Source organism: Schistocerca piceifrons, chromosome 8, assembly GCF_021461385.2.
Source record: "Schistocerca piceifrons isolate TAMUIC-IGC-003096 chromosome 8, iqSchPice1.1, whole genome shotgun sequence".
NCBI lineage: Eukaryota > Metazoa > Arthropoda > Insecta > Orthoptera > Acrididae > Schistocerca > Schistocerca piceifrons.
Genome location: NC_060145.1, coordinates 146,368,106 through 146,394,294, shown reverse-complemented (window position 1 = coordinate 146,394,294; position 26,189 = coordinate 146,368,106). Strand labels below are relative to the sequence as shown.

General features: G+C 38.6%; 2 protein-coding genes across 2 annotated transcripts in view; one reads left to right on the top strand and one right to left on the bottom strand.

Annotated features, from left to right (window-relative positions):
• Positions 1–6,531: 6,531 nt before the first annotated feature.
• On the top strand, positions 6,532–15,849 carry LOC124712142 (zinc finger protein 107-like). The gene is made up of 10 exons (XM_047242440.1): positions 6,532–6,842; positions 7,144–7,230; positions 8,411–8,528; positions 8,778–8,917; positions 9,486–9,551; positions 9,685–9,735; positions 10,636–10,721; positions 11,906–12,027; positions 12,142–12,211; positions 13,364–15,849. The coding sequence occupies exons 1-10, from the start codon at positions 6,532–6,534 to the stop codon at positions 15,847–15,849; spliced, it is 3,537 nt and encodes a 1,178-aa protein (XP_047098396.1).
• Positions 15,850–19,517: 3,668 nt separating this feature from the next.
• Positions 19,518–26,189, bottom strand: part of LOC124712141 (piggyBac transposable element-derived protein 4-like) — a 102,017-nt gene continuing 95,345 nt past the window's right edge. Inside the window, exon 2 of the mRNA XM_047242439.1 lies at positions 19,518–20,720. Within this exon, the coding sequence (XP_047098395.1) occupies positions 19,518–20,720 (1,203 nt within the window). The remainder of the gene's footprint in view (positions 20,721–26,189) is intronic.

The following is a 26,189-nucleotide window of genomic DNA, read 5'->3' as shown; positions in this document are numbered from 1 at the left end:
TATCATCCCTGTCAGTACTTGCAGAATGATTGTTAGCGTCAAGTTCCATCGAAAATTCCAAACTGTTGTCTAACAGGAGGTAAAGCCGATTAATTTCTTCGTCATGGTTTGAGAGCCAATCTTCAAATTTCAAAGCTACTGACTTACCTTCTTTTTCTAAACTTATTTCAGCATCGTGAAAGCTTAAGATTGCTTTGTATTCATTCAAAAAGTCTACTCCCAGTATAATTTCCGTCGACAATAATGGAACAATAAGAAAGCTCATAGAGAAGCTGTGGCTTTGACAAAAGAATTCTAAGTTGGTTTGTTGGCGTACATCTACACTTTTTCCAAAGATTGCACCTTGTAATTTAATCTTACGTAACGGAAGTGTGGGACAATCGTTCGATTTGTTGCATTTGCTAAAGGCTGTTTCACTAATTACTGAAATGGGACTGCCAGAGTCAAGTACTGCCGTAAATTTTACATCATTTATTGTAATGTGAATCACAGGATATGCAATTTTGTTATGTTTTATGTCGTGTTCCTGGAGTAAGATGTCCCTAATGTCTTCCATTTTTACGTAATTACTAGCTACGGCAGCTGCGTCGTCAGTTTCATAAGTATGTTTTGTGGCTGCCAGCGGTGTGAGTCATTGCCTATTGTCTCTTTGTTGGCGCGCGTCGTTATTGGGGTTTGGAGACCTAACTTCTACAAATTCACCGTGACGAGAGGGCCCTGCTCTGTTTGAATCCCGCCAGTTCTGATGCAATTCAGGTCTGTCGTTACGATCAGATCGTCTGTCGTCATGTCGGTAGTTCCTGTAGTTTCTTTCTTGTCGGTTAAGTGGTGGAGAATTTCTCCCTGAATCGTAACTGCGCGCTGGACCGTTGCGTCTCAAGTTATTCTGTCTCCCGTAATAATAATTGTTTTGGTTCCCATATTGTCTGTTTCTCTGATTGTCTCTGTGATAGTCATTACCGCGGAGAGGTGATCTTTCCCTGTAATTATTACTACTCTGCCAACGGTTGTCATACGGGTGGTGTCTGTTTTGGTCACGATTTGTGTTGTGAGAATAGCCTTGTCGCGTCCAGTTATTATCGAGGAATTGTGACGGATGTGACCTGTAATTGTTGTGTTCCTGTTTCCGCATTCCGCGATTGTCAGTGTCAATTTCCAATTCTTGTAACAGTCCCTGAAAAGCTTCAATGTCGTCTTTGCAACGTCCTGCCAAAATAATGTGTCGTAAATGTTCAGGCAATTTGATTAAGCAAATGCGGATAAGTTCTGAGGGGCTGTATGGGTTTGACAGGTACTGATTCTTGTGCAACATGTCTTCAAAATATTTCATAATACTGGAAAATTCAGATTGTTCGAAACGTTTCATCATTATGATGCTTTGTTTTACTCTGTCTTGTGTGGCCTGAGACCAATATGCTGAGAGGAAGGCATGGTAAAACTCTCCTTCACTATGGCAATCGTGAATGACCGACCGCATTCTTACAGCTGGTTCATTCTCTAAGTAGCCACACATAAATTCTAATCTGTGCTCTAATGACCAGTTGGGAGGAAATCAATGAGAGAATTGATGGAGCCATGCTTGTGGATGAATGTCGTTGCCAGAATTCTTAAATGTTTTGAATTTACGTGTAGTAATGAACAGCTTATAGTCAAAGTCATCATGTCGGCGAGTCGCATATCGGTCATTGTTACGTCGTTTCGGCGGTTCCATTTCAAAATTCGGTGCACCTTGCCAATTTCTTTCATAACTTCTGAATTGTCCTGTGTTATTATTTTGTGGTTGTTCCGTATTTCTAAGTCCCTCTTCTCGTATTGGAGCGCGAGTGGCCTCTGAAATACGTAATTCTTGTATTACCTGAGTCAGCTGATCTTGTACTTCCCGGATTTCTCTTTGGTGTTGCGTATTAATTTGATTCTGATTTTGTTTGAATTTCCTAATTTGTTCGCACTCTTCTGTGTCATTAAAGACTACCGGTTTTGTGTCGTTCAGATTATCATCTACCTTCGTAGATAAGTTAGTGAACTGATCCGAAAGTTCGGCTACTTTCTCCGATAGTGAACACATTTCCTCAATGTGTTTTTCTGAACCAAGTTTCAGAGTGTCCATTTGTGTTGAAATCGAATCTACTGTGTTCTTTAAGTTTTCCTGAGTTTTTGCAAGTTGCGTAACCGAATCGGTAGATGCAACTGAGTCAATTTTAGCTTGCAAGGTGTTGTGATTTTCATGAACAATGGTTTGCAGTTCTTTTATGGCTGCTTCGTGATTCTGTAATACATTTTCATGCCGCGAAAAAATGGGTTGAAAATGCTCACAAATTTGTGTTTTTATGTCATTACAGACTTTTTGACATTTCGATTCAATGTTATGTAACTCACTAGTTAAATCTTCACGTGTTTGTTCAAGTGTGGTGTCTAACTTTTGAAGATTTTGTCCCATTGCGTCTAACTGTTGCTGTGTTTGTCTTTGGTGTTGCTCCATTGTGTCTAACTTTTGAAGATTTTGTTCCACTGTATCTAACTTTTGCTGTGTTTGTCTCTGATTTTGTTCCATTGTGTCTAACTTTTCAAGCTTTTGTCCCATTTGTTGCATTAATTGTAATAACAATGCACTGGTGTCTGAAACATGTTCCTCAGTGCTTTTCGGCAGTGAATTTGCACCGGCAACATTCACATTTTGACAAGCGGAAAATGTGTCTTGACTCATTTGAGAAAACGGTGAGAACCCAAAACCTGAGTCTGTAGTATTTGCAATATTGTGTTCTGCCATTCCCGATTCCTGAGGCGAGCTGTTGCCGACCAATCGATCGATAACGCTTCCCTGTTCACTACCTGTTTCACTGTCTACACCATTGTTTGCCGCCCGCTCCATTTCCCTATGCGCAATTACCAAATTACTACTTTGAACATTAGTTAATTCATTACCCAGTGGTGCTGGCAAGCTACGCTCGTCGTCACTATCATTTCTCAATTTACTTTGGAGCCTAGTGTTACGTTTTTCACACGCCATAATTGTCACAATATTTCACACGATAACACAGAAAAGCACAATTTGAAGTGCAAAAATAGGAGAACACATTAACATAGCACTGAAAATAATATCTACTTAATAGAAAGCGTAGCTGCGAAATACTTGGTGCAAATCTATATGCATGCCACAACTGTTTTACTGTACAACAATGAAAGGCTACAACTACAATTACGCGCTAGCAATAAACAAAAGCTACACTAAATACACAAACTACAAGAAAAAATCAGAAGATTCCAGTGAGGTATCCTCGGCTAAGGGTCGACATATGAAACGTCCCCTTTGAACAATTATACACGACTGTCCTTAAACTGACACACAATATTTTGTTAGCGCAACGCAATCTGACTTTCAAAAAAATCCCTACGAAAGAATGGCCCTGACTAACATTAACCTATACGTTTCACAAATCACTTACCTCACAAAAATCTTCGCTGCTCAAGCTACTGCAATACAGCGAGCGCCACTACTGCCAGCTAAATAAAAGATTCAAACTATGGAAGGCACTAACTACTGATAGGGATAGTTAGAAAATGAAAGATATTAATAGAGAACGAACAATGTATTTACCTTGATATCATCATATATAAATATAGCAGTTCATGACAAATTACAAACCTCCGCCATCTCTCTCCCCACATCCACCACTGCTGGCGGCTCACCTCCAACTGCGCAACGCTACGCGCTGTTCACATCCAGCTGCCGCTGCCCAACACTACAATGGCGAGTATTACAACAATGCAAAGCAGACACAGACTGCCCACAGCACAGCCAGTGATTTTCATACAGAGGTGGCGTTACCAATAAAAAAACCTAAACAGCCTACTTACAAACGCTATGTGCATAGCACCAGCGATTTTCTTCTAGAATATGTCGCCGCTCCCACAGAATACAGATGAAAAATACACATTCCGCTGAATTCGGAGTGCGCTCATGTGTGCATTTTCTTTCGTTAGCAGGTTGACAAGAGATGTGTGGGAGCGGCGACATATACTAGAAGAAAATCGCTAGTGCTGTGCACATAGAATTCTTCACACCTGATGTATCTACGTACATTGGATGACTGCGTGAATAGTTATTGTTTGGGTAAGTTACAGCTCGATGTTTAATTATTATTATATTATGCTGTAAGAATACAGATAAAATTACACATTCTGGTTACTTTGGAGTGCGCTAATATTTACATTTTCTTTCGTTAGCAGGTTGACAAGATATGTGTGGGACCGGCAAAATATACTAGAAGAAAATCGCTAATGCTGTGCACATGGCATTCTGCACACCAGATGTCTCTACGTACAGTGGATGACTGCGGGAATAATATGTTTTTGGTAAGTAACACCTCGATGTTTAAATATTTTTATATTGTTTTAAAAATACGCATAAAATTACACATTCTGGTTAGTTTGGAATGCGCTAATGTTTACATTTCCTTTCGTTGGCAGGTTGACAAGGGTGGTGTGGGAGCGGCGACATATTCTAGAAGAAAAAAGCTAGTATTGTGCATATAACATTCTTCACGGCGAATCTACCTACCTACAGTGGATGACTGAGTGTATATTTCGTTTTTCGGAAAGTTACGGCTCGATGTTGAAATATATTCTTCCTCGAGAATACAGATGAAAAATACACATTCCACTGACTTTGGAGTGGGCTCATGTATGCAATTTATTTCGTTAGCAGGTTGACAAGAGATGTGTGGGAGCGACGACATATTCTAGAAGAAAATCGCTAGTACTATGTACATATCATCTTCACACCGGATCAGTCTACGAACAGTGGATGATTGTATGAATAATTATTAATATGCAAGTAACAGCTCAATGTTTAAATACTTTTATATTATTCTTTAAGAATACAGATAAAATTACACATTCTGATCAGTTTGGAATTTGCTAATGTTTATATTTCTTTTCGTTTGCAGGTTGACAAGGGATGTGTGGGAACGGCGACATATTCTAGAAGAAAATCTCTAGTGCTGAGCACATAGCATTCTTCACGCCGAAACTATCTACCTACAGTCGATGAGTGATTGGATATTTCTTTTTCTGAAAGTTACGGCTAGATGTTGAGATGTATTCTGCTTTAAGAATACAGATAAAAAATACAATTTCGGCTGAATTTTGGACTGCGCTCATGTATGCATTTTCTTTCGTTAGCAGGATGACAAGAGATGGTTGGGAGAGGCGACATATACTAGAAGAAATCACTAGTGCAGCGCACATAGCATTCTTCACACCAGATGTATGGACGTACAGTGGATGACTGCGTGAATAAATAGCTTTTGCTAAGTAACAGCTAGAATTTTAATTATTTTTATATTATGCTTTTTGAATGCAGATTTAATTACACACTCTGCTGACATTGGAGTGGGCCATTGTTTACATTTTCCTTCTTTAGCAGGTTCACAATAGACATTTGGGAGCGGCAACATCGTCTGGAGGACGTCGCTAGTGCTGTACACGTAGCACTCATCTCACTGAACCTATCAAGCTACAGTGAAAGACTGAATGGATATTTCGTTCTTTGGAAAGTTACGGCTCGATGGTGAAATATATTCTGCATTAAGAATACGCGTGAAAAATACACATTCCGCTGAATTTGGACTGGGCTCATGTATGCATTTTCCTTCGATAGTCGGTAAACAAGATAAGTATGGGAGCGGCGACATAAAGTAGAAAAAAGTCGATAGTGCAGTGCTGATAGTAATATGTCGCCGCTCTCACACATCTCTTGTCCACCTGCTAAGAAAACAAAATGTAAACATTAGAACACTCCTAAGCCTCCAGAATGTGTAATTTTATGTGTACTGTAAAGCATATTGAAAAAAATTAAACGTCGAGTTGTTACTTACCAAAAAACTACTTGCTAACGCTGTCATTTCTGAATGTAGATACATTCGTTGTGAAGAATGCAATGTGCACAACACTAGCGATTTTCTTCCACAATATGTCGCCGCACTATGACATCACCTTTCAAACTGCTAACGAAAGAAAATGCGTAAATGAGCGCACTCCAAAGACAGCAGAATGTATTATTTTATTTGTATTCTTAAAGCATAATGATAAAATTGAACATCGAGCTGCTAATTACCAAAAAACTAATTATTCACGCTGTCGTCGACTGTACGTGGATACATGCAGTGTGAAGAATGCTATCAGCACAGCACTAACCACTCTTTTCAACCTGCTATCGAAAGAAAATGCATAAATTAGCGCACTCCAAAGACACCAGAATGTGTAATTTAATCACTATTCTTAAAGCAATGTGAAAAAAATTTGAACATCGAGCTATTACTTCTAAAAAAACTAATTACTCACGCAGTCATCCACTGTACGTAGATACATTCGGTGTGAAGAATGCTATGTGCACAATACTAACGATTTTCTTCTAGAACATGTCGCCTCTCCGACACATCAATTGTCAACCAGCTAACGAAAAAAAATATTAACATTAGCGCACTCCAAAGCCACCAGAATGTGTAATCTAATCTGTATTCTTAAAGCAATATGAATAAAACTATTAACATCGAGCTGTTATTTCCCAAAAAAACAAATTCTTCACGAAGTCATCCTCTGCACGTAGAGTTTCGGTGTGAAGAATGCTATGTGCAAAGCACTAGAGATTTTCTTGTAGAAAATGTAGCCGGTCCCACACATCACTTGTCAACCTGTGAACGAAAAAAAATGCCATCATTAGCGCACTCTAAAGTCACAAGAATGTGTAATTACATCTGTATTCTAAAGCATAATGAAAAAAAATTAATTATCGGGCTGCTACTTCCCAAAAAACTAATTAATCACGCAGTATTCCCCTGTACGTAGATACATTCGGTGTGAAGAATGCTATGTGCACAGCACTAGCGATTTTCTTCTAGAATATGTCGCCGCTCCCACACATCCCTTGTCAACCTGCTAACGAAAGAAAATGCAATCACTAGCGCACTCCTAAGTCACCTGAATACGTAATATTATCTGTATTCTTCAACCATAATGAAAAAAAATTAAAACATCGAGCTGTTACTTACCAAAAAAACTTATTATTCATGCAGTCATACACTGTACGTAGATACCTTCAGTGTGAAGAATCCTATGTGCAAAGCACTAGCGATTTTTTTCTAGAATATGTCACCGCTCCCACACATCTCTTGTCAACCTGCTAACGAAAGAAAATGTAAACCCTAGCGCACTCCAAAGTCACCAGAATGTGTAATTTTATCTGTATTCTTAAAGCATAATGAAAAAAATTTAAACAAATTGCTGTTACTTCCCAAAACACTAATTATTCACGCAGTCATCCAGTGTACGTAGATAAATTCCGTGTGAGGAATTCTATGTGCACAGCACTAGCGATTTTCTTATAGAATTTGTCGCCGCTCCCACACATCTCTTGTCAACCTGCTAACGAAAGAAAATGCAATCATTAGCGCACTCCTAAGTCACCAGAATGTGTAATTTTATCTGTATTCTTAAACCATAATGAAAAAATTAAAACACCGAGCTGTTACTTGCCAAAAAACTTGTTATTCTTGAGTCATCCTTTGTACGTAAATACATCCGGTGTGAAGAATGCTATGTGAAAGCACGAGCGATTTCCTTCTAGAATATGTCGCCGCTCCCACACATCTCTAGTCAACCTGCTAACGAAAGAAAATGCAATCATTAGCGCACTCCTAAGTCACCAGAATGTGTAATTTTATCTGTATTCTTAAACCATAATGAAAAAATTAAAACACCGAGCTGTTACTTAGCAAAAAAACTTATTATTCATGCAGTCATACACTGTACGTAGATACCTTCAGTGTGAAGAATCCTATGTGCACAGCACTAGCGAATTTCTTCTAGAATATGTCGCCGCTCCCACACACCTCTTGTCAAACTGCTATGGAAAGAAAATGTAAACATTAACGAACTCCAAAGTCACCAGAATGTGTAATTTAATCTGTATTCTTAAAGCAATATGAGAAAAATTTCAACATCGAACTAATACTTCAAAAAAAATTAATTACTCACGCAGCCATCCACTGTACGTAGATACATTCGGTGTGAAGAATGCTATGTGCAAAGCACTAGCGATTTTCATGTTGAATGTCGCCGCTCCCACACATCCCTTGTCAACCTGTTGCGAAAGAAAAGATAAACTTTAGCGCATGCAAAGCCATCAGAATGTGTAATTTTATCCGTATTCTTAAAGCATAATAAAAAAAATTAAACATAGAGTTGTTATTTACCAAAATTCTAATTATTCACGCAACCATCCACTGTACGTAGATACATTCGGTGTGATCAATGCTATGTGCACAACACTAACGATTTTCATCTAGAACATGTCGCCTCTCCGACACATCAATTGTCAACCAGCTAACGAAAGAAAATGTTAACATTATAGCTCTCCAAAGTCACCAGAATGTGTAATTTTATCTGTGTTATTAAACCATAGTGAAAAAAAATTAAAACATCGAGCTGTTATTTACAAAAAAAACTTATTATTCACGCAGTCATACACTGTATGTAGATACATTCGGTGTGAAGAAAGCTATGTGCAAAGCACTAGCGATTTTCTTGTAGAATATGTCGCCGCTTCCACACATCTCTTGTCAACCTGCTAACATAAGAAAATGCAATCACTAGCGCATTCCAATGTCACCAGAATGTGTAATTTCTTCTGTATTCTAAGGAATAATAATAAAATTTAAACTTCGAGCTGTTACTTCCCAAAAAATCTAATTATTCACGCAGTCATCCCATGTACGTAGATACTTCGGTGTGAAGAATGCTATGTGCACAGCACTAGCGATTTTCTTCAGGAATATGTCGCCGCTCCCAACACATCTCTTGTCAACCTGCGAATGAAGGAAAATGCAATCATTAGCGCAATCCAAAGACAACAGAATGAGTAATTTTATCTGTATTCTTAAAGCTTTATGAAATAAATTTAAACATCGCGCTGTTACTTCCCAAAAAGCTAATTCTTCACGCAGTCATCCTCTGTACGTAGATACATTCGGAGTGAGGAATTCTATGTGCACAGCACTTGCGATTTTCTTCTAGAATTTGTCGCCGCTCCCACACATCTTTCGTCAAATTGCGAACGAAGGATAATGCAATCATTAGCGCAATCCAAAGCAACCAGAATGTGTAATTTTATCTGTATTCTTATACCATAATGAAACAAATTAAAACATCGAGCTGTTACTTACCAAAAAACTTATTATTGATGCAGTCATACACTGCACGTAGATACATTCGGTGTGAAGAATGCTATGTGCAAAGCACTAGCGATTTTCTTGTAGAATATATTGCCGCTCCCACACTTCTCTTGTCAACCTGCTAACGAAAGAAAATGTAGTCATTAGCGCACTCCTAAGCCCTCAGATTGTGTAATTTTATCTGTATTCTAAAGCATTATGAAAAAAATTTAAACATCGACCTGTTACTTCTCAAAAATGTAATTTTTCACGCAGTCATCCCCTGTACGTGGATACATTCGGTGTGAAGAATGCTATGTGCAAAGCACTAGCGATTTTCTTGTAAAATATGTCGGCGCGCCCTCACATCCCTTATCAACATGCTAACGAAAGAAAATGCAATCAATAGCGCATTCCAAAGTCACCAGATTGTGTAATTTTTTTTGTATTCTAAAACATAATGAAAAAAGTTTAGACATCGAGCTGCTACTTCACAAAAAACTAATTATGCACGCAGTCATACCCTGTACGTAGATTTATTCGGAGTGAGGAATTCCATGTGCACAAACAGCACTAGCGATTTACTTCTAGAATTTGTCGCCGCTCCCACACATCTCTTGTCAACCTGCGAACGAAGGAAAATGCAATCATTAGCGCAATCCAAAGTCACCAGAATGTGTAATTCCATCTGTATTTTTAAACCATAATGAAACAATTTAAAACATCAAGCAGTTACTTACCAAAAAACATATTACACATTCAGCCGTCCCCTGTACGTAGATACGTTCGGAGTGAGGAATTCTATGTGCACAGCACTAGCAATTTTCTTGTAGAATATGTCGCCGCTCCCACACATCTCTTGTCAACCTGCTAACGAAAGAAAATGAAATAAATAGCGCATTTCTAAGTCACCAGAATGTGTAATTTTATCTGTATTCTAAAGCACAATGATAAAAGTTTAAACATCGAGCTGTTAGTTCCCAAAAATCTATTTATTCACGCAGTCATCCCCTTTACGTAGATACATTCGGTGTGAAGAATGCTATGTCAAAAGCACTAGCGATTTTCTTCTAGAGTATGTCGCCGCTCCCATAAATCTGTTGTCAACATGCTAACGAAAGAAAATGCAATCATTAGCGCAATCCAAAGTCACCAGAATGTGTAACTTTATCTGTATTCTAAAGCTTTACGAAAATAATTTAAACATCGAGCTGTTACTTCCCAAAAAACTAATTATTCACGCGGTCATACCCTGTACGAAGATACATTCGGTGTGAAGAATTCTATGTGCGAAGCACTAGCGATTTTCTTTTAGAATATGTCGCCGCTCGCACACATCTCTTGTCAAATTGCTAACGAAAGAAAATCTCATTATTAGCGCACTCCAAAGTCACCAGAATGAGTAATTCTATCTGTATTCTTTAAGCTTGATGAAAAATATTTATACATCGAGCTGTTACTTCCCGAACACTAATTATACACGCAGTCATCCCCTGTACATAGATACACTTGGTATGATGAATGCTATGTGCACAGCACTAACGATTTTCTTGTAGAATATGTCGCTGCTCCCACACATCTCTTGTCAACCTGCTAACGAAAAAAAATGCAATCATTAGCGCAATCCGAAGTCACCAGAATGTGTAATTTTATCTGTATTCGTAAAGTATAATGAAAAAAATTTAAACAAAATGCTGTTACTGCCCAAAAAACTAATTATTCACGCAATCATCCCCTGTACGTAGATACATTCGGTGTGAGAAATGCTATGTGACAGCACTAGCGATTTTCTTGTAGAATATATCGCCGCTCCCACACATCTCTTGTCAACCTGTGAAGGAAAGAAAATGCAATCGTTAGAGCAATCCGAAGTCACCAGAATGTGTAATTATATCTGTATTCTAAAGCATAATGAAATAAATTAAATCATCGCGCTGTTACTTCCCAAAAAACTGATTATATTCTTAAACCATAATGAAACAAATTAAAACATCGAACTGTTACTTACCAAAAAACTTATTATTCATGCAGTCATCAACTGTACGTAAATACATTCGGTGTGAAGAATGCAATGTCAAAGCACTAGCGATTTTCTTCTACAATATGTCGCCGCTCCCACACATCTCTTGTCAACCTGCTAACGAAAGAAAATGGAATCATTAGCGCAATCTAGTCACCAGAATGTGTAATTTTATCTGTATTCTAAAGCATTATGAAAGTAATTTAAACATCGAGCTGTTACTTCCCAAAAAACTAATTATTCACGTGGTCATACCCTGTACGTAGAGACATTCGGTGTCAACAAAGCTATGTGCACAGCACTAGCGATTTTCTTCTAGAATATCTCGCCGCTCCAACACATCTCTTGTCAACCTGCTAACGAAAGTGAATGCAATCATTAGCGCAATCCTAAGTTACAAGTATGTGTAGTATTAATTGTATTCTTAAACCATTATGAAACAAATTAAAACATCGGGCTGTTACTTACGAAAAAACTAATTATACACGCAGTCATCCACTGTACGTAGATACATTCGGTGTGAAGAATGCTATGTGCACAGCACTTGCGATTTTCTTGTAGAATATGTCGCCGCTCCCACACATCTCATGTCAACATGCTAACAAAAGGAAATGTAAACATTAGGCCGTCCAAAGTCACCAGAATGTGTAATTTTATCTGTATTCTTAAAACATAGTGAAAAACATTAAGACATCGTGCTGTTACTTACCAAAAAACTTATTATTCATGCAGTCGTCCACTGTACGTATATACATTCGGTGTGAAGAATGCTATCTGCACAGCACTAGCGATTTTCTTGTAGAATATCTCGCCGATCCCACACATCTCTTGTCAACCTGCTAACGAAAGAAAATGCAATCATTAGCGCAATCCAAAGTCACCAGAATACGTAATTATATCTGTATTCTAAAGCATTATGAAAATAATTTAAACATCGAGCTGCTACTTCCCAAAAAACTAATTATACACGCGGTCATACCCTGTACGTAGATACATTCGGTGTGAAGAATGCTATGTGCAAAGCACAAGCGACTTTCTTCTAGAATATGTCGCCGCTCCCACACATCTCTTGTCAACCTGCTAACGAAAGAAAATGCAATCATTAGCGCAATCCAAAGTCACCAGAATACGTAATTATATCTGTATTCTAAAGCATTATGAAAATAATTTAAACATCGAGTTGTTACTTCCCAAAAACTAATTATTCACGTGGTCATACCCTGTACGTAGAGACATTCGGAGTGAAGAATGCTATGTGCACAGCACTAGCGATTTTCTTCTAGAATATGTCGCCGCTCCCACACATCTCTTGGCAACCTGCTAACGAAAGTAAATGCAATCATTAGCGCAATCCTAAGTTACAAGAATGTGTAGTATTAATTGTATTCTTAAACCATTATGAAACAAATTAAAACATCGGGCTGTTACTTACGAAAAAACTAATTATACACGCAGTCATCCACTGTACGTAGATACATTCGGTGTGAAGAATGCTATGTGCACAGCACTAGCGATTTTCTTGTAGAATATGTCGCCGTTCCCACACATCTCTTGTCAACCTGCTAACGAAAAAAATGTAAACATTAGCGAACTCCAAAGTCACCAGAATGTGTAATTTTATCTCTATCTTTAAAGCTTGATGAAAAAAATTTAAACATCGAGCTGTTACTTCCCAAATACTAATTATTCACGCAGTCATCCCCTGTACATAGATACATTCGGAGTGAGGAATTCTATGTGCACAGCACTAGCGATTTTCTTGTAGAATGTGTCGCCGCTCCCACACATCTTTTGTCAGCCTACTAACGAAAGAAAATGTAAACATTAGCGCACTCCAAAGTCACCAGAATGTGTAATTTTATCTGTATTCTTGAAGCTTGATGAAAAAAATTTAAGCATCGAGCTGTTACTTCCCAAATGCTAATTATTCGCGCAGTCATCCCCTGTACATAGATACATTCGGAGTGAGGAATTCTATGTGCACAGCACTAGCGATTTTCTTCTAGAATAAGTCGCCACTCCCACACATCTCTTGTCAACCTGCTAACGAAAAAATAGTGCAATCATTAGCGCAATCCAAAGTCACCAGAATGTGTAATTATATCTGTATTCTAAAGCATAATGAAATAAATAGGGAATAATATGAATCAGATTTTGTACACTGGGTCGAACACTTCAAATGGGACTCTGCTTGGTAAACAGGACTTCAAACACAAGAATTTGGCTGCAACATACACTAAACAAGCTCATATTTGGGATACCAATAATGACTTGCTATTATCCACAGAGAACTACTTAGGTAACACTTCACTACCACTTGACAGCCATTTCATGGTCAGTATAAAGTGTACAGAAAGTACTCTTGGTTGTATCTCAAATGTTCGTAGCAATGAACAAACTCAGATGGGGAAACGTCCATACAAGTGCGCCACCTGTAACAAGGCATTTTCTCTATCCTTAATTCTCCATAACCATGAGCGAGTTCACACAGGGGAACGTTCGCACAAGGGCGCCGCCTGTAACAAGACATTCTCTGATGCCTCAAATCTCCGTAGGCATGAGCGAATTCACACAGGGGAACATCCATACGCGTGCACCACTTGTAACAAGGCAATCTCTCAATCCTCAAATCTCCATAGGCATGAGCGAATTCACACAGGGGAACATCCATACAAGTGCACCACCTGTAACAAGGCATTCTCTCAAGTCTCGTATCTCCATATCCATGAGCGAATTCACACAGGGGAACGTCCATACAAGGGCGGCATCTGTAACAAGGCATGCTCTCTAGCTTCAAATCTCCGTAGCCATGAGCGTATTCACACAGGGGAACGTCCACACAAGTGCGCCACCTGTAACAAGGCACTCTCTGTAGCTTCATATCTCCGTAGCCATGAGCGAATTCACGTAGGGGAACGTCCATACAAGTGCACCACCTGTAACAAAGCATTCTCTCAAACCTCAGTTCTCCTTAGGCATGAGCGAATTCACACAGGGGAACGTCCATATAAGTGCACCACCTGTAACAAGGCATTCTCTCAAGCCTCAATTCTCCATAGGCATGAGCAAATTCACACAGGGGAACATCCATACAAGTGCACCACCTGTAGCAAGGCATTCTCTCAAGCCTCATATCTCCATAGCCATGAGCGAATTCACACAGGGGAGTGGCCATACAAGTACATCACCTGTAACAAGGCATTCTGTCAAGCCTCAGTTCTCCATAGCCATGAGCGAGTTCACACAGGGGAACTGCCATTCAAGTGCGTCAGCTGTAACAAGGCATTCTCTCAAGCCTCAGTTCTCCATAGCCATGAGCGAATTCACACAGGGGAACGTCCATACAAGTGCACCACCTGTAAGAAGGCATTCTCCAGTGCAGCATATCGGAATCGAAATCTGTCATACTGCTGGAGACGATGCATGCCTTCCAAAGGTACCACTGCAATCGAACTTATAGAAGAAGACCTAGGCAAGAACAATAACAGTACTAGTAGCACTGACTTGAGGCATGATACAACAAAGAACTCTGCTTCTAAAATAGGGAATAATATGAATCAGGTTTTGTACACTGGGTCGATCACTTCCAGTGAGACTCTGCTTGGTAAACAGAACTTCAAACACAAGAATTTGGCTGCAACATGCACTAAACATGATAATATTTGGGATAGCAAGAATGACTTGCTATTATCCACAGAGAACGACTTAGATAACACTTCACTACCACTTGACAGTCATTTCATGGTCAGTATAAAGTGTACAGAAAATACTAATGGTTGTATCTCAAATGTTCATAGCAATGAACAAACTCAGATGGGGGAACGTCCATACAAGTGCGCCACCTGTAACAAGGCATTTTCTCTAGCCTCAATTCTCAATAACCATGAGCGAGTTCACACAAGGGAACGTTCGCACAAGTGCACCACCTGTAACAAGGCATTCTCTTATGCCTCAAATCTCCGTAGGCATGAGCCAATTCACACAGGGGAACATCCATACACATGCACCACTTGTAACAAGGCATTCTCTCAATCCTCAAATCTCCATAGGCATGAGCGAATTCACACAGGGGAACATCTATACAAGTGCACCACCTGTAACAAGGCATTCTCTCAAGTCTCATATCTCCATATCCATGAGCGAATTCACACAGGGGAATGTCCATACAAGTGCACCAGCTGTAACAAGGCATTCTCTAAAGCCTCATATCTCCATATCCATAAGCGAATTCACACAGGGGAACGTCCATACAAGTGCGCCACCTGTAACAAGGCATTCTCTCAAGCCTCAATTCTTCACAGCCATGAGCGAATTCACACAGGGGAACGTCCATACAAGTGCGGCATCTGTAACAAGGCATGCTCTCTAGCTTCAAATCTCCGTAGCCATGAGCGTATTCACACAGGGGAACGTCCATACAAGTGTAACACCTGTAACAAGGCATTCTCTCCAGCTTCTTATCTCCGTAGCCATGAGCGAATTCACACAGGGGAACGTCCATACAAGTGCACCATCTGTAACAAGGCATTCTCTCGAGCCGCAAATCTCCATAGGCATGAGCAAAATCACACAGGGGAATGTTCATCCAAATCCACCACCTGTAAGAAGCCTTTTTTGTAATGTCTCTCATTACCATACGCATGAGCAAATTCACTTAGAAAAATGTCCTTGTACAAGAATGTCATTTGTAACAAGGCATTCTCAAGCCTTTAATTCTCTATGGCCATAAGTGGATTTGCATAGAGGAATGGCCACACAGGTGCACCACCTGTATCAAGGTTTTTTGTGGTTTGTCACATCTCTGTCGCTTGGTTGTACTCATTTAGTATGAAACCATGTGTGCCACTGATGTGCAATTTACAATTCGCTAAACATCCTATAGTTCTTTATTCCTCCTGTTGAGGCTGAAAGCACATCGTTTTCCATTTGAAACTACTTGTATATCATGAGTGATAGTACCAAGTGGGAAATTTTATTAGATATCACCATGTAATGTGTCATTCATGTAATTTATAGAATTATCAGTTACATGAACCGTGGCTCAAACATTCCAACTGTCAGAGAGATTCATGTCTTTTACAATAACTTTGTACAAATGTGCTGTCCCTCCCATCTGAAGTGACAAGTGTCAAACCTGAGCAAGCCATAATGTGTAGGTTAATCAGTCCAGGCAAGTTCACAGCCTTTAAGACAGTAAACTCGCCTGTCTTGGAGGTGTGTTATTAATATTATTATTATTTATTTCTCTGTCTCCAACTACCATTTTAGTACTGGAAATGTGCTGCATGTAGGGACACAACACAAATGACATGCAATTCTTGATATTCATTTTATCTATTTCCTGATAACATACAGTTAGTGCCTTAGATCCACTTGCAAATGGGCAACACAGCAGTTGGAGTCGTATAATTCTGGAAAGATATGTCCATATTGTAAACTGAACAAATTTTGAATTGAAGGACCATTCGAGGTCTAATTCTGTGAAAGAAGTTACTTTTTAAATTTTCGTTATAGTGTGATGAGTTATGTATGAATAAAGTTATTTGATTAACATAACCATCTACACTAGCCACTGAGACTATTATGGGTGTACTGTTCTAGTGAGAAACATATGATTGTTGAAACAGAAAATAAAGACATTTATAAACTTTCACATTTATCAAGTATTAATCATATGTTGGTAAGTATAATTACAGGTTTCTTAATGTAAATTGAATTACGGTTCTTGCAATTTAACATCAAAATTTTCCTGCAAGTTCTGCAATTGGAGTTCACTAATTACAGTGTGAATTTAAAAAAATAAATAAATAAAATAAATTGTGCCTCACAAACTGAGCAAATCTTAGTTGCAATCTATACTTTGATTAAATTATTTGCCACTGAATGGGCCCATGTGCATACAGTGCTGTCCTTAAAAGCTGGCTGAAGGTACTTCCATCTCTTATCCATTCTAAAATGATAGCTATATAAAGCCATCACCCATCATAGAGGTCTATAAACAAAATAGCTCTGCAGATAAAGAGACTGAAAGAATGTATGAAGAGAAAAGAAATTATTCAGTTAGTTTACAGTGACAAAATTGTAATTCTGATGGGGAACTGGAATCTGATTATTAGGAAAGGAAGAGAAGGAACAATAGTAGGAGAAAATGGACTGGGAAAAGGAATGAAATGAGAATCTGCCTGGTAAAATTTTACATAGAGCATATCTTAGTATTAGGTAACAGTTTGTTTAAAAATCACATAATAAGACTGCATACATGGAAGACACTTGTGGACACCAATGTTTCAGACTGATTTACATAATGATACCTCAGACTCAGAAACTGCTCAAAGACTGGAAATTAAGGAGATGTGAGCTGAATAAGTAGAGAGAACCAAAGGTTTTTAAAATCAGATAGATAAAATCTCACAAAACGCAAAAGATAAGGAAATGTGGAAGCTTTCATAGGCACTGATTTCTTCTGGCAGAAGGGTATAAGGAGAAGGAAGAGGATGAAAAGAACGGACTGGTGTATTTTAGGAATTTTGAGGAGTTCCTTAATTCTCCTTTTCCCTCCAACCTTTCAATGTAATTATATTTTTTTTTCAAAAAATGTTTATTTTCGTTGATATAAAGGTTTGATATCTCACAACTAGCTTTGGGATACCCTTAAGGGAAAAATGTGGAAGGTGGACCCACACGTTTTGCCCTTTGTTGTTGCATGTAATATAATTTATTATCTTACAGCAACATTAACATTACAATTCAAAACTTATGAAAATAAACAGAGTTGTCACCAAAGCTTGAACAGGTTCAAATCTTTAAAAAGACGATCTTAACGATTGCACCAGATCGGACATGAAGGTCGGAAGTACAGAGCTCCCAAAACCAGAAGAGTCACATCAACTGAGTGTGGGTGTAAGCAGGTTCAACAAACAATTTTATCAACCAAATGATTTACAATAATAACTGTTAAATGGACTAACAAATTGTAAGCTTAGGTAACTGTTACACAATCGGATAACATTCATGCAAATATGGGAGTGATCATAAGATACACCACCACTAATTGTAGCTGTCAGAGGGCCACTTAACAGCCAACAAGCTGCGAGCAGCAATGTTTCACTGCAAGTGTAGTAGCTAATGACTGCGAATCAAGGCACGGTTTTGCAGTTTATAATGGTAAGTAACAGATCTTATTCTTAATGAACTGAGAAGTAGTAATAAGCATGCCAGCTTTAAAAGAACAGTTGCAGAGGTATAATGAGGAAGAACCTCAGGATTCGCAAACACACCTTAATCTTCTGAGCTCTTTACATTCACCAAACAGATCTAACTATTGGTTCCCACATAAGCAGTGACACTCCGCCATGGCACATATGAAACTTCCAGGTGTACTTATCCCTGCGGCAGGCGCGCTTAAGATTGTTGAGTCAGCGGGCACGTGCGGCACTCAGTGCCGCCTACATTTAAATACATAAAAAAGCAGTTTTTTTAATTTTTTGGTGGAATTAATTATTTATTGTTTATAACATCATTCTTAACAGCAACTTTTAATATGATCTGTATACATATATCCAAGGTGCATGGGAAAATTAAAATTGTTACAGAATACCTGACATATATTTCCAGGATATTTCCTAAGTGCTACTTTAATAACAAATAAATTATAACCACAGATATGATGTGATTGTTTACCATTGTTAAAGTAAGTTTTACAGAAATGTGTAATATGTATAACAACTTCGTAGTAATAATAAAGACTAAGGCAGTCATTAAATACATATAAAGAATCGCACACTTTCTTCCTCCGGAGAAGCTCTGCAATCATTACATGTGACAACATTGTAGCAATGTTGCTTGCAAATGAATCTTTTGCAGCTATTGCAAGTGACAGTAGTTTTATTTATTTTTTTTTTACCACCACAAAGATGGCACTTCCCACACCTGCTTACAGTCTCATCGTGATTGGCGGGAATTGATTGATGAGGTGACAGAAATCCTTGAATATCTCATGGTAGAGTAGAGAGCTGAGCCCTTTCTTTCAGTCCATCAGAGCCAATGCCAGGTTTGTTAGATAGGTTCTTCTTATGAATCTTTTCTCTGGATTGTTTGCAAAAAACAAGACCTGGGAATTTATCCCAAAAATATGCAGATAACGAAAAAACAAAGCTATGAGCCATCTTCTTGTGGTCCTTTGTGTAGAGTAGGATGTACACATATAATCTACAGTATCGACTGCATCTTTTGTTGCATTGTAGTCCAAATTTACAGACTTGCCTGTAGCAATGTCGATTTCAGCAGTATCATGCATTGACGACAGGGAAAGCACAGCCTTGTTCCTTTTTGTTTGGCACGAAACAGTCATCTTGAAATCCGAAAAGACAATTTCCAATTTCTCGCGATCTGTTGAGCAAAAATTCCGGAGGAATTTCCTTGTTCTTTTTCAATGTTCCAATGAACGTTAGCCCATTTTCTAAAAGATGCTGGGCTACAGGGTAACTACTGTAGTAGTTGTCCGTAGTTACATTCCTGTGCGTTCCCTTGATTGGCTCAACCAATCTCTTCACAATATCCATTGGCTGGTTAGATGCAACATATGGTCCAGGATTCTGTCTGCCACAGTACACTTCAAAATTAAAAATATAAAATGTCTTGCTATCACACAATGCATACAACTTCAATCCATAATTAGCGGGCTTATTGGGCATGTACTGAACAAAAACACAACGTCTGCGAAATGGGACAAACATTTCGTCTGTGGTTGTGAACTCCCCTGGACTGTAGTTATTTCTGCAGTTTTTCAGAAATGCTGAGTGGAGATCGCGGATGGCAGCAAGTTTATCAGTTGCTAGTCGTTCTTTTCTTGTAGAAGTATCGTCAAACCTGAGTGACCGGAGCAAGAACAGAAAGCGTTTGTAGCAAAATGCTGCCCTTAGAATAATCATTCCTGTTCCATTTGATGCCCACAGTTTTAATACATTTGTGCGTCCTCCTTTTTGTACAGCAATGAGAAACAGTGCTCCTAAAAGAGCCGTTATTTCAGAAGCAGAAGTAGTTTTGCAATCTCTAGCCCTTGAGTAATTCACAGACGATTTCTTCTTATTTGTGTACTTGTTTGTGTCTGCAACGACATAATCAATTATCTCAGGATCAAACAATTTGAGAAAACTTTCAATTTCACTTTTAGCTTCGCTACCATTGCATTTCGGGCCAGGTAGGACTTTGATTACATTCTTACGTTTTGGTTCCCTTGGTAGTGCTAACGGATTATTTATCCGCAAAGTTTCTTTGTCCTTACCAATATAAAAATGGCAGTCATCATGTGGCATTCCTTTCACTTCATTCCCGTCAACGCATGACTGCTCAGATTCGCTGGAATGATCTGCAGTTTCAATTATTTCTGCTTCCTCATCGCAGTCAGAGAAATCTACGTAATCTTCTTCGTCTGATGATTGCAGAAGAAGACGCTGTCGGCTTCTGGTGTTAGTCTTTTCCTTTGTACGGACCTGGGAGACAATAAAATAATTCTAATACCAAAGCAATGTTAATAACTAAATCATCATTCACCCAGAGTTGTAAAGCAAAGTTTCTAATCATCAAAACATTCGACAGTGGTACGGCTACATGTACTTACATTACCGGGCGCATGCGGTACGCAGTGCCGTCTCGGTGCAGCCGTCCACTTCACAGGTGAGTCGCAGCTGTTATGGTGGGTATAATGACGGCGCAGTAGTGCAGTTTGGCGCGTGACTAAACAATCGAAGCACATCTAGCACCACTATTGCGTGCTCGGTGCGCTGACGTAATTATTTAACGAAAACAAAATTGGCGGCACTGTACGCCGCCACGCGCCCGCCGCAGGGTCAACTTGAGCCACCATTACCAATAGGGGCGGCAGACGGCCAGTCAGTCCATGTTGTAGCGATGTAAGGAGCGCCCAATTTGTTATAAAAGTCAGTAAATTAGTCAACGGATAGTATTTTTCAGTACAGGAATTTCGTTCATTCCAAGCAAGTGTCGATTCGTGACGTCATCGTCAAGACACAGCTGACTCTAATTTGAATCCGTTTTAGCAAACCAATACTTTCTCTCAGACGATAAAATTTTATTGATTATGAAATACAAGTTCTTGAAGTTTATTCAGAATCGGAAATGTTTAGTTAGTAATTACATGCCATCATTTATTTGTTTAATATAAAGGTATTTTGTATGCATAAAAAAGAGTGTGAATTTATGTGCGGCTTTTACTCTGTGAGGAGTTATCACTTAGAGTGCAAAAACTGCGCCAGTACCGTTCGCTGACCTATGTTGTGAATTTTATTTTGTGATCTTCACTCGAATGGAGAATAAATCCAGCTTCATTTAAACTTTACGCAAGATAAACACATCACGTTATTACAAAAGAGTCGTTTAGACTTAAGCCCATTGGGGAAAACTGAAACCTGCGCGCTCGATTTGAGATACGTTACACGCCAGTGGGTGATCGAGCTGTCCAGTAAATAGCGTACATTAGTTAATTTTGAGACTAGTGCTGTTTTTGACAAAATATGAACCGAAAGTTTATTCAAAATACCGAGGTCCAGTTTTAATTGAGACACGTATCATCTTGTTGATTACGTTGCCTAGCAACACTGTAAAGCAGCTTAATTCATTAGAACGATTTGCGACGTAGTAAGGCCCATTACACATACAAAATGTTACACGAAGTTTGCTGACCACATGAGAGTACAAGAGTGTTTTTGTTGGCATAAATGCCAATAAACTGGCAGTTTCAAAAGTAAAATTATTAAATGTTGTGTAACATCATTGATTGCCCTACACCACAACGGAACTTGTTGCATCGTGTCTCTTCATGAGAGATCTCAAGAAGCCAGGATAAACAAGAAGAAGAGAAAGACTATAGATGAGGCATCAGTATATTTGGTGCCGCAACTTGGGGCTTGAAAAGGATATACTAACGACTTCAGGCCCAAGGCTCAAACTTCGGCCCATTGGAAAGGATAAGTACTCACAGCTAATGTGAGATACTCGCAGGTATGAGTAGGTTAGACATAGTATAAAACTACATTTCTACGGCTGGTGAAAGTATATTTTGAGTTGATATTTTAACTGTGTATAAAGATGTTAGGGGAAATGCGCATCCGAACAAGGAGAGCATGAGATAATGCAACCCAGAGTTTGTAAGTGACAGGTGGGTGGGGGAGGGGGGGGGGGTGAAAGTGGATATAATCCTCATGAGGAGGTACTAGGGAACCAATTATGGACCAGCAATCGCATAATTTGAGTGAGGCAAATCTTGGCGAAAGACTCCCAAATGTAAGACACCAATCACATAATTTATCACAGTAATATCATTGATGTGGAGGTGACAGTAGCAGAAGACCAAGTACAAGTAGAAATAGTAACATACCAAAGTTACACAGGAAAGTGTGAATCTTACATCAAATGTTACTGAGCTTAACGATGATATTATTAAATTCATGGCGAGCATGCAATGTCAGTTAACTGAGAATGTATGATACGACGTTTAAATGATAATAGTAATAACAATTTTATTGTCTTCAAGCCATTACAGCAATAGACAAAGTCATACACATAATACAATACAGTACATGCTATAAAAGAACAGAATTGTTATTAACGTTACAGTTTAATATCACAGGTCATGAAATCCTTTAGATTGTAGAATGGGTTTACAGCTAACCAGTCATAAAGTGTTTGTTCGTATTGTTGCTCTGGTAAATTTTGTATAGCTTGTGGAAGTTTGTTAAATAATTTGTGGCCCATAAGTTCATAACTGTTGACTGATTTGAACAGTCTGTGGTAGGACATATAGATACAACTGTTTGTCCTAGTGTTGTAACAATGTATATTTGCACTCTGTTTTACTTTATGTAAGTTCTTTTTTGTGTAGATTAAGACATAATAAATATATAGGTTTACTACTGTCATTATTTTTTGTTGAGTAAACAAAGGTTTACAATGAGCCTTGCATGGTGAGCCTGTAATTATTCTAATAGCTTTCTTTTGCAGCAATAGTATATCATACACACAAATGGAGTTTCCCCATAAAATAATGCCATAGGATATGACGCTTTGAAAAAATGAGTAGTAAGATACTCTAACATAATTTTCAGGGACACAGTGCATTAATCGCCTTAACAAATAGATTACACTAGACAATTTACCACTAATATATTTAATATGTGGATTCCAAGAAAGTTTATCATCCAAATATACCCCCAAAAATTTAATGCAACAAGGATCATCTGATGGAAACTTGTCTTTTAAACTAAATACCACCTGCTGGGTTTTGCTTTCATTAAGAAAGAACCCATTTGCTTTAAACCAGAGTGAAGCTTGCTCAATTGTCTCTGTAACGCATGTTTTAAGGCTATTAAGATCATTACTGCTGTTCAGAAACGTTGTATCATCAGCATAGAGTACTGTTCTGGATTTAATAAATGATGGCAGGTCATTTATCATTATTAGGAAAAGGAAAGGGCCCAGCACAGATCCCTGCAGAACACCTACCTTAACTTGTTCTATACTGGACATTTCTTTCCCAACACAGATGGCTTGCTTACGGTTTTGTAAATATGATCTTAATAGCTTAAGGCTGTTACCTTTAACACCATAAAAGTCCTTTTTTTTTTAGTAGTAGTGTATGTTCTACACAGTCAAAGGCTTTGCTTAGGTCACAAAAAGTCACTTGAGCAAAGCATTTATCTTCAAATACTTGATGAATGTGTTTAACAACATTGTCTATGGTATCAATGGTTGACAGGTTTTTCCTAAATCCGTACTGTGATCCACTTATTAATCCTATGTTACCAATGTAAACAGATAATTGTTGGTACCTGCCTTTGCTGGCAGATAATTGCTTAGAGTAAAATGTGTGCCATCAATCTCTGTTAGAAAGGGACGTGCAAAACTGTCAATTTTCTCATCTGTCACTGGTCTAGTGACCAGAACTTCTGGGACAGGCTTATTTACGTTACCGATACTCTTATCAAGAGGGAGCCTACTTGTATAATTTAAAGATATTGAATCATGATCAAAATATGGAAATACTGTCGCAAAACATGATTCTTCTGTTGTTTTAAAATTCACAAAAATATTGTCAACACATGCATGTTGTCTTGCAGGCTTGTTATTGATTGAATGTAAGTTGCACTGTTGGTTTTGGAGTTCAGTGATAGTACGTTTTTGTGTTGTATCATCGAATTCAGCATTCACATCTCCACCTATCACAATATCATAATGTATCCATCTAGTATCTGTAAGTACATGTAACAGCAGGTCCAGTTTTTCTAAAAATACATTGGTTTATACCCTTAGGTGACCTGTATAGGGAAATTACAACTAACTTAAATCTGTCTATTACTATACCAGCAGCTTCAAAGTTTTGTTCATCACACAGAAAATCTAGATCTAATCTATTGACTGTGCCGCTAAGTGACTTGTTAACATAGACTGCCACACCACCTCTAAATTTGATTCCCAAACTGAAAAATTCGACACCCAAACGGGTTTACTCAATGAAAAATTTGACAAGTTCGAGTCATTTAAAGATGATAATAGACAATTATATGAGAAATTCGATACCGTAAACCGATGTGACTTGGTTCCGCACAGGTTAATTTGTGCCAACCGCTTTTCTTTCGAACAAATGTGTCCTAGCAGTTCCGGGTGTTTCCACCAGAGGTGTTGATGTACTCTGAACATAGATGGATAGTAGTACCATCTGCTGGTGTATTCGTTATTTACGTCATGCTTCTGAGATTCCCGGCTGATCGTCTCTACTGTCTTGAGTGTTTTGCAGTGTGAGCGTGTTCGTAGAAAAATTTATATTGTGTCTTACAGAAGGAAGAATTTAAGCTAACTGACGTTAGTATATTGTTTTCCTACTTCATTTATTAGTCTGCTGCCACAGTGTGATCGTTTTGTCGCTGAAGGCTCTGGGTAATTTTTCTGTTACATACTGCACCGACATTCATAAGACATTTTCTGTATACGATTCTGTTGCAGCAAATTCCACGAACATAACAAAAAAAGGCCGCCAGTTGTCGTCCCTATGCCAACTACACTAATGATATGTTGGGAATGCGCTTACAGAATTTCGTGATAAGAAAATTTCAGTTCATGCAGCAGCAAATTAATACGGTATTTACCGAAATACCCTCATGAATAAGCTACATGGGAAACATAATGCACAGATTGGTGCACAAACTGTGTTTAGTAAAGAAGAGGATGATATGTTTGCTGTCACGATGTGTGATTATGGTTTCCCACTTTCATTGCTCGATTTACGGTTTACTCTAAAAGCATATCTTGACAGAGGTGGACGCCGAGTGTTATCTTCTCCAAATTACTTGCCAAGTCTTTTCTGGCACGCCACAGTGATAAAATAAGTAGCAGATTTGCCCAAAACATCACTAGGGCTAGAGCAGCTGTTGATGAAGTGACAATCAATGAATATTTTGATCAACTTTCAAGGGAGCTAGAAGGCATTCCTCCATCACATGTATGGAATTACAATGAAACGAACTTGGTAGATGATCCAGGGACCAAAAGAGTTATTACAAAACGTGGTGCCAAATATCCAGAAAGGATTTGCAACACATCTAAGGCATGTACATCTCTAATGATGTGTGGTAATGCTGAACGGACACTAGCGCCACCATCCATTGTTTACAAGTCAGAGAAGCTATGGACTATCTGGACAGAAAATGGCCCTTCCCATACCAGATATAACAGGACAAAACCTGTGTGGCTCGATTATGAATGCTTTGAGGATTGGTTTTCTCATCTGTTGCTGCCAATTGTAAAAAAAGCAGGATGGTAAAAAAATTGTAATTGTCGACAACTTGAGCTCCCATTTAAATGCAGAGGTCTTAAGGTTGTTTAGAGATAATAACATTGCTTTCACTGCTCTGCCTCCCAACTCCACACACCTTCTTCAACCTCTTGAA